The sequence below is a fragment of the Achroia grisella genome, unplaced genomic scaffold, assembly GCF_030625045.1.
Source record: "Achroia grisella isolate CSIRO2021 unplaced genomic scaffold, CSIRO_AGI_Agris_v1 utg146, whole genome shotgun sequence".
Lineage (NCBI taxonomy): Eukaryota > Metazoa > Arthropoda > Insecta > Lepidoptera > Pyralidae > Achroia > Achroia grisella.
Genome location: NW_026712636.1, coordinates 187,620 through 198,330, shown reverse-complemented (window position 1 = coordinate 198,330; position 10,711 = coordinate 187,620). Strand labels below are relative to the sequence as shown.

Sequence of the window (10,711 nt, the reverse complement as noted above, 5' to 3'; positions counted from 1 at the left end):
TATTTATCTGTAATAAAAATAATTGAAAGTAAATACAATCAGAGTTAGTACCTATACGAAACTAAAAACTACCGCATTTGCTGAAAAAAAGGTAAATTTTTTCAGGTTTTGATTATTGAATGCACCTGGTAAACTGTTTACGTCAGTAGTTTAGTATCTAGATATATATGTCTACTAAAATTTAGTTAATAAAAATTCATTTACTACATATAGTACGAATTTTTATTAGCGAACGTTTCACGGTGGAGGCATACCTCCAAATGAAATGATATGTAAGCAGATCTGGACCCAGAGAAACGCATCAGTTAATCGAATAAACATTCCATCACACGAATGAAATACAAATATTGGATTAATAATAGAGAACTATTATTTCATCTGTAATAGTGATATTTAGATTAGGAGAATAGATCATGCAACCTACTATTGTGTGCAATGACACACCTAGAATCTACATTCTACTACATTCAGTCGCTGCATGCATTGTTAAAACCAAAAAATCGAGCACTCAATAAGACCTGTATATATCGTACAAGTACGTAAAATAGCATGTATTACTCGTAGCAACAGTTTACGAACCGGTTTAACAAAGGTGTGGGTGGAAACCCTGCGCACTTCGAATTTAATCTTTCATTTCCGTGTTCATATCTCGCTGCAGTCTACCGTACCCAATGACAATATAAAGAAACAAAAACGACTCTTTATGTCGGTCCCCAGATACCGTTAAGGTTACAGATGCACCGAAAAAGGCATATTGGGTTATATCCAAGCGCTTTCCAAATGATGTTGGCCCACAAAATTGGCCAGACGAAATTGTCTCAGAGAAATTGTACTTATGTGTATTGCGTACAGTAGTCTAGTGTTGCTCAAAATCTTATAACTGGAGAAAGGTGACATATCCATGCATGCATAATAAGATTATTAATAATAATAATAAATACTCAGCACTCTTACCTACATTATACCTAAATTACCTACAGACATGTAATATATATTGTGTATAAAAGTTCTTTATATTAGTTCTTGTAATGACTAAATTTTGCCAAAATAAAGTAAAATCGTTAATAACTCGAACACCTCTATTTATTCCCAAACTCCAACTCGAATGAACTTGTGTATAAATATTTGAATTTTTTTTTAATACGTAGCTGCTTATAAAAACTCTCAAACAAATACTAACAGTCATATTTATGAATACCTTTTTTTATCTTACGGAGCTCGAACCCGCGTCCATCAAGTGTACTAAACTACTACCACACCACAGAATACCAAGTTGCGCAACGTCTGCATATTTGTCAATTTCCAAAAATAATTACACAATCAATAATGTTTATTGACCATTACTTAATAATGCAGCCAGTTTTAAACACGTTTTGTTCATCATTTCTTAATTGTCTGTGGCATTTATATTCTATAATTAATAGACTTTTAAAGTAACAATGGAATTTATTGGTTTGACACAACAAAAATAAATAACGCCTGCATTACAATATGCTATATAAATCTGAATGTAAATTGTTTAAATTTACAGCACGATTTTACAATAAAATATTATTTAACATATCAATATAAATTTGTACATTTTTTAATTGTCCTGTCACATCATAATCAGTAGGGGTAGATACAGAACCATTGTATAATCGTTAATTGCATATTAAATACATATTATTACTTACTTATTTAGGATGAACCTTCATTTGTAGTTCAATAACCGAAATATCTTGTTGATATTGTTACATAAATATACATATTTACTATCTAGACGGTCGCATTACAACTACTTTAGAGAGTAACTCTGGAACTGGGCTCCTATGCAGTAGGTTTGATTACGCGAGAAAGGGCAGTGTCATGTGCTATGGAAGAATGTATTAACATATAACACATATAATAACATTTAAAGCCTAGAGTTTGGTTAGTTTAATGCCCTAATCTCAGGAAGTACGGGCTCGATATGAAAAAAATCATTTAGTATTGGATATATGCCCATATGGAGAAAGGTAAATGCTATATAACATCACCAAAGGAGAGAAATTTTAATAAGAAATGTTGCAAAAAGAAAACGGGTGAAATTTATCCCTACGTATAAGCTACGTATGGCTCGCAGTTCAGCAAGGCACAGGTTTTGGTATACATTATTATATATATATTTACATGAGGGATCATAAACGATGCAGTTGCGTGTTGCACAGGTATAAGCCTCCACGAGCCTGCGCTTGAACCACGAATTATTTCATTTAAGAGAAAATTAGAGTAATTATTTTAGCGTCATGTATTTCCATAAAATTCTGTATGAACTATTTTAGGTACTATTGCTAATCTAAAAACTATAGTATGTTATAAAATATGCGATTATTTACAAATATATATAACAACATTTTATTTCATGTATTTTATTCATTTAATGTTAAATGAACGTAAACATGTTTAAAAGTTGTATATTAACATGAACTATAAAATGGGTTGGGACGACTAAAATAAATATGGGCGTATATTCTCCAAATGATATGCATAAACAATCCGTTACAACTTTTATTAGAAGTCGATGGATAAGGAAAATAATACTGTGCCGACCCCTAATGATGTAAGAAAGGTAGGGCGATGGATGGAACATCAAAACCTTATTTATTGGCCCCTGATATAAAGTTTGCACACGTTTCAAAGTCAGAACCATATTTCTGTGCAGTTTCATACAGTATTATGTTTATATAATAAATTATGAAATATTTGTTGAACCATAAGTATTTATATACCAATATAAACCATAATATAAATATTTATTAGTCTTATGCTTAATGTCGACCTTAGTGAAGATCATCAAACTCTGCATCGCTGCCCTTGAACCTTGCACTTCTATTAGAGAACACATTTTCCTTGATATTTTGAAAGGCTTCATCTAAATATTTATCGAGGTAAAAATTATCTATGAAAATAAAAACAATAAAATTCCTTTATAGGTTTCACCTAATCTGTCAGCAACTACAATATATAATTTAATAATTATATATAAGTTTATTATTGTAAATTTAAATTCGATTTTTAAAATAAAAAAAAGAAACAATTTTCTCATAAAAAAAAGCTTAAAACCCATTTTACTACTACATTTTTAATCTGTTGTCTATGACTATTATTTTATGTTATTAAACCGATAAGATAAACGTATTTCTATCGATAAGTGACTATCAAACGTAACATGAACAATAAATGATAATATATCTTTTATAATCGGCTGTGACAGCGAATTTCGGCTTGTGAGTGATCTAAGTACCCCCACCGCTTCATTCCTAGTACCTAATCTACCTATTCATAATTCATATAACGGTATATTTCACAATTATATCGTTATTAAAATTCTGACCAAACATTAAGAAGCATTTTCTATTGAGGGCATAATTTTCACGTTTTCTGTTATCGGGCAAAAGTGCCATTAAATGTCTCTAGAACTATACGGAAGACCAAGAGCTACATAATAATTATAATCAAAACTATAATTATCATACAACTCTATGCTATATAAATCATATCAATATTTAACAATACATTTATGAAAATTACTATTTCAATATTTAAAGCGAATCTTTGTAATATTGATAAAATATAATATTTGTTCGTATAGTTTTGCGTGCACATATAATAGCCGCTTTATGCTACACAAATTACAGCTTCTGACATACCAGTCATAGTTGATAATTACATGTAATAAAATAAAGGCATAACAAAATACTTGTTGAAACATTGTAAACATAAAACTACAGGCATAAATACCGCAATAAATTAAAACGTACAATAAATATGGAAATACATCAAGTAGGTAATGATTACAATTTAGTCAACCACATCAATTCTGATAAGATCAGATCATTGTTATTTAATAACAGGAACCGGTTATTCTTTTTTAATTGAAACCTACACCATTATTTGGTACTTTATTTTTTTTTACATACATTAAAATCTATACTAGATACAAACAAAACATTCACCAATTATTTATCTATGTATATATACAACCTGTTTTGTGTCAAATTTAAAATAAATTAGTTTAAGTATCGACTACGTTTTTTGTGAATCCCGTTTCTCTCTGCATTTGGAGGCGAAAGTCTGATGGGTCATAAGATCTCTAAAGAAACCATCCTGTTTTGCCATCAGTTCCACATATGGACCTCTTTCTATTACCGCACCATTTTCTAGCACGGCTACTTCATCGGCCGACTGTATAGTGCTCAGCCGGTGTGCGATAGTCAGAACTGTTCGATCCCGACTGATCTCTTTGAGAGCTTTATCGACTAGGAATTCAGAATATGCATCTAATGCTGAGGTAGCTTCGTCGAGTATTAGTATTTTTGGATTCTGTAACAAATTGATTGTAAATATATAAATATAAAAAGTGTAGCATAAAAAAGTATAGTATATAAAACCTATTAATCACAACTGTGTCAGGCATTATTTGTCGACATTGTAGTGAACGTACATTATGTGACGAGTATATTTTAGGCTAACATTGTATTGAGCGGTGCTGTCTGTCGGAGCCAATCAGAATATTATGATATATTGGTGAAATTCTAACTTGAGACCACCAACAGCTGGGTCAATGTCTGTTGATCGATTTGAAATGAGATATAGCAGTGAAGTTACTACGAAAGACCGCATTACACCTTAATCCTCAGGAATGGCAATAAATATACCATGTATTTTACAATATTCAAGATGTTATTCATATATGGTATGTAAACTTGACATTGCTAGCAATCCCGTTTCCCCTAATAGGCGATGGTTACAACTTTCCATCAGGTGTACGGTCAGACTTTACTTCGGGTCGTCCGCTAGTCCTTTTGTGGACCGCTGGGTACGGGCCCCGAGCTTGCGCTCCTTGCCCGGGCATTCTGCTAGGGTGAACCACCCCAGCGTCGTTCTTTTACCGGTACCGGCACACGGTCAGATCTTTGGCAATCCAATTGTATAAAAAAAGAAGTACCTTGACTACAGCTCTGGCTATAGCGACACGTTGCTTCTGTCCACCGCTTAGCTGATTACCCAGCGCGCCAACTTGGCGACCCCAGGCGGGTTCCCCGCGATCAGGCCCGGATAACACCAGCTCATGCAAATGGGCTGTACGTGCGGCCCTCAGCCACGCTGGTTCCACGTGACTTGGAGCTGACTCTTGCTCATCATTGGCTTCATCCAGTGCACCGTACAATATATTATCCTTTATCGACCCACTAAATAACACTGGCTCCTATAAATATATTATTAGTGGTTGATGACATATTATATTCCAATCGTCTTTAATTCACAAACATTTGTCATCATAAGAATGTATTTTTGTAACTATCTGGGTATTTTATATGTACTAGTTGTCACCCAATGGTCAAAATTAGACCAATTAATTTAAATTATAAGTTTGAATATTATTAAGATTCTATTGTCATAGACTTATACTTCGTGTGAGTGTATGTGTCAAATACATGATAGGTGTAAAATTTTTTTTACTGATTCAATGTATTTTTTATGCACAATTTGAAAAAAATATTTGCATTTGCACTTTTTCTCTACATATAGGTACTTATGTTAGTATGTAAACTCCTCCGAGCAATTTTCGTAAAAATAGGTAGCAATTTTTACTTTACGTTAGTTTTTGTTTACTTTGCAAGAACTTGCTACCTCTACTTTAATATGTTATGTCTCATAAAAAAACCCTAATCAAGTATGTTTATCAGTGGCTTAGTTGCCGATCCGATGCAAACTACTGAGATGTTATTGAATCGGAATAAACCATGATTCTAAAACAAACATTAAAAATATATATTTAATATATTATTGATACTTTTAAATTATTTATAGAAATTATATTTTTATAGACTATAATAATCGTGATTCACATCGTAGATATATAAAACTACTAGACATAAAGAGAAAAGAACATTTTTTTGGTAAATTATGAAGGTCATACCTGACTGACGAAACCAATGTGGCTTCTCAACCATACTGGGTCCAATTCACGGATGTCGATGCCGTCTAACAATATTCTGCCCTTTTCAGGGTCGTAAAGCCTGAGTATCAGCGAAGCTATGGTGCTTTTACCGCAGCCTGAACGACCCACTAACGCCAAGGATTTGCCCGGGCGGAGATGTAAATTGAACCCCTTAATCAACGGTGCTCCATCATATGAATACCAAACATTTTCCAAGACTATCTCTCCATTTGGCCTTTCCTTTGGTCTTAAACCACCTAAAATACCATTTTATTTAAAAAAGTACTACAGTACTACTCATTAAGTATATTATTTATAAGGATATATTATTATAGGGATTTTTTTATTGCTGTTATGTTCAGAAATGATTCAATAATACAAGTGTATGACATTTTTCGGATAACAAATAAGATTTTGGCCAATTATCAACTAGGAAACTAAGTCAACCAACACCATTAAAGGGTTGGGCCTTTTTTTTTTTTGAGGGTTGATAATGGAATGGTGCACCCGCCTGCGCTAACGGTTTACGCTGGGGGAAGGGTTGGGCCTAGTGCCAACAGAACCCACTACACTATAAAATTATTTTCACCAGGCCTTATACTTCATTATAAAACCTCATTTCCAATCTATACATATTCATAAAATTAAGTGTCGGTTTGTAATTTAAATTTAACAGCTTATGACCGGACTTTTCACTCGCAGATAACTAATATGATAAAAAGTAACATAAGAGACTTTATTGTTTATTTTAATTTTGTTTTGTTTAATAAAAAAAAGTTAAATTCCACGCAGACGAAGTCGCGAGTAACAGTATATAAAAAATATAAATAATAATATGTTAGGTACATTACTATTTGTTACTCAATCACACTTCCACAACTGAACGTATTCCAATATTTAGTAATATTCAGAGATATGTTATATCTTTTCAGATTTAAAGACAGCTCCAAGATATTCAAATAGTCATTTTTATAAAACTGTACAAACCTGAAACAGGTATTGTGGGTTCCCTGTCTATAATATCCCATAGCCTCGTTGCGGCGCCTATTCCTTTATTCAGTTCTGTATAAAAACTGCTCAAACCAGCTATACTTATGCCCACATAGCCAGCATACAACAAGAAAGATGTTAAATTGCCAACAGTCAATTGTTCGGACGCCACCATCCCTCCGCCGTAGTATAACACCAAGATTATTATAGCATTTCCGGAGAGACCTGTCTGCATAATAAATAATCTTTCATAATTATATAATTGGATAAAGTATTACTATAAAACCAACCTCATATTTTTTGAGATTTTATTGAGAGCTTGAGCTTGATAATTTACACGCTCAGAAAGTCTAATTTATTGATTTAATTCAATTTTCAATTTATTAAAAGTCCATATATATAGGCAATGGTACAGTCAGCTGGATTGTTCTTCCAATTACATAAAGAAATTTAGTACATATCTTACCAAACCATAAAAACTTCCAACTGCTAAGGACTCTTTGTAGGCCAACTTAAGAATGTTTTCAATTTTCTGTGAATATGACGTACATTCTGCTTCCTCCTTGCTAAATGCTTTTACAGTTTTTATATTGGATATTTTCTCTTCAGCTAGCTGTAAACATAGAGAAGTAATAATTACAATATAGATATACATATGATGACCATAAAGACTTCAGTTGAGCTATTGCATGATGCTTGCTGACATACTAAAATTTACTGTTTAAATTATGTTTTAGGCCTTGTTATTGGAAGAATAAATAATATTCTTATTTAATAATGAGCATGATATTTTAATCCTTCTGAATGGCAGCACATGACTCCTCATGTGTTGCCATTCAGAAGGATTAAAATCATCACAGTTGTTATGTGATAATGTGATGTCTGTGGTGCTGTTCATATACATAAGCAATGGTTACCACTTAACATCAGGTAGGCTGTCAGTTTGTTTACTATTCCAATTACATAAAAAAATATGTTAGAATAAACTAATATAATAGGTTTTTAATTTAAATCTACAAACCTTACTAGTGTCTGCTAAGGTGTCTTGCATCTGGCGTGTAATACCCCTTATAAAGCGTCCATACATGATGCCCAACATCGAGACAGGTGGCACTACACAAAGGCCAACCAATGCTAATGATGGTGACATGTAAATCTGTATTAATTTGTACACAGTGATGTAAAAGCTAATTAGTGTAAAAATATTTAAGTAATCTTTCATAAATTAACCAAAAATTCTAGTATTTTTCCATAATTGTTCCTTTATATAGTTTATTATAAAGCATAATTCTAGAATAGTGGTAACAGGGAACTTCCTTAATATCCTGCTCTAAAGAACCAAAAGAAAGATTAGATTCGAAGAGAGGATTTCATGATCTACAGTAGGATGATAAAACCTACTAATTTTGTAATAATAATATTATAATTAACACATAAATTAGACTTAACCTCAATCAATCATTCTGTTTATTAATTTATTTAACTTTTAGCATAACTTAACTATAAATAAATTGTATTGAAATCGAATTTAAAAGAATTAAGTTTGAAGAGAATAGGACATTTGAATGTATGCAAAATATCTTACCATCATACCCGTGCCAGCACACACCATAACAAATGAACGCAAGCCATCACTAACATTCTGGCTCAAATTTCTACCAACAAGCTGAGTATCAGCAGAGAGCCTGTTCACCAATTCTCCAGTTGATGTCCTACTGAACCAAGCTGGTTCCTGACGCATTATAGCACCATATGCTTGTTTGCGAAGTGACTGTGTCATTCTTTGTCCTGCAGATTAAAACATAGTATACACAATTATTATGACCAGTATTTATTTTAATATCTGGTAATTTCACTAGTACCCTGCTAGTGTAAACCATTACCACAGGCAGGTGTACCATTCCAGTATCATAAATTAAAATATATGGAGTCGGTCACAATAAATATACAAATAAAATAGACCCTCAACTAATAATTAGTATATTGAAAAGAATAATATTAACAAAAGATTATCTTAAAGAAAATATAGTTATATATGTGGATCAGAGCTGTATAAGGCGAGTGACGGATGACATGAGAATATTTTATAGGTGAAAATATGGAATGTGTCTGTCTTGTCTGTAAGCGGCCAGTTGTCATGAAAAGAGGTAATGATTATAATACAAATATATCCAGTACACCATATATTATTATACAATATATCCCTTACCAGATATTGACATCAAATATACCCTGCCAAAGTTGCATAGCCCTCCAACCATAAATACACCACATAACACAAGACAGAGAGCATCCAGTTTCTCCCTGGCTGCAGGTAAATCATTGGTACTGTCATAAATTATATCCAAAACCTTTCCAAGAGAGAATGGCACAGCCATGGTCACACTTGATGAAATTATAAGAAGTCCAATAGCACCTGAAACCAAATGAATTGTAAATATTTAATTTACTAAAACAAATTTACACAAGACATTACACCTCCAATCAAGTAGTACTACTAGTAAAAAAATAAAGGAATATTTTTTTATATATTAGTTTTAGAAATCATTAAACTTTTGACTAAATGTTATGTATAATGTATGATTCAATAAAATTGTTTAGTTTTAATTTGTTCCAAGACCCTAAAAAAGATTTTATGAAAATTTTATTTATTTAAAACACCTTATTTGTCACTAATTTATTATTTTAGTTCCTTTACTTATATATACTATCTGAGTTGAGGTGTGATATATTACATTTAGTCCACTACAATTGGTACTTCAGGTATTCTATCTGTTCATTTATTTATCATTTGACAGCTTGATTGTAGGTTGCAGACTTTGTATCAGTAAAGCTTAAATTGTTATACAATAAATTCTAAATTAGGGTATTCATAATAAATATGCTATAAAACCAAATGCTACTGGATATCACTGTTTATAACTGCATTTTATATATCACCATATAGACAAATTGTATATACTGTACAGTTATTACATAACAGTGAAACAAAATTAGCATTGTTAAATGTTCTGTTTAGAGAAGCCATTACCATATCTACTGATAATTAAACTAAAAGCTTTGATATTTTTATTCACATTGTTTTCAGGCTTAGACGCAGTTAATACGCATATAAGATTTATAGTCTGCTTACCAGTGAGGGTCCATTTTTCTGGTTGAGCTAAGCTAAATAATCTTTTCAATTCCGATGGTTTTAATTTAACTTTAATTTTTCCCGAAGACACAAGTGTCTCTTTGTCCTTTAATGTTTGTATATGTTCATTTTTTTTCTGAGTATCCACCTGACTTGTGAAAAAACGTGGTATAATATAAAAAATTTTACTGCCGTGGACATTGAACGATCTTTCATAATAATTTCGTAAGGTAGCCTTGTGACTAGAGAATAACCTGAAGCCGCGTTGATTAAAACATTCTTTTTGTGTCAATAAGCTTAAGAAATTTGTATGTCTAATATACATTTTAGAATTAAAATTTATATTTGTTAATCGCTGAAACATATTTATCTAAAATTTGGCTATGTTTAATTATGAAAAAAAAAATAAACAGAATTTTTAGAGATAATTTATATTACAAATTCGTAAATTGACATATGATAAGAGGTAAGTAAATTATAGTCAAGACATGACATTGATATTGACATTCATGATGGAAGATATTCTTTTCAGATCTAAATTCAAGTCGTTTATGACTTTTGTCGTTTATAAAACAAAATATTGTACCTATTTGTTGTAACTTTTCAGAAACTGATACATATGT

General features: G+C 31.8%; 1 protein-coding gene across 1 annotated transcript; it reads right to left on the bottom strand.

Moving 5' to 3' along the window:
* Window positions 1-3,304: 3,304 nt before the first annotated feature.
* Window positions 3,305-10,513, bottom strand: LOC131855577 (ATP-binding cassette sub-family B member 10, mitochondrial). The gene is made up of 9 exons (XM_059206855.1): window positions 10,089-10,513; window positions 9,165-9,371; window positions 8,541-8,743; window positions 7,977-8,111; window positions 7,422-7,568; window positions 6,953-7,184; window positions 5,945-6,222; window positions 4,970-5,230; window positions 3,305-4,344 (listed from the first exon to the last, which is right to left on the bottom strand). The coding sequence occupies exons 1-9, from the start codon at window positions 10,450-10,452 to the stop codon at window positions 4,048-4,050; spliced, it is 2,124 nt and encodes a 707-aa protein (XP_059062838.1). The 5' UTR covers window positions 10,453-10,513; the 3' UTR covers window positions 3,305-4,047.
* Between the last annotated feature and the right edge of the window lie 198 nt (window positions 10,514-10,711).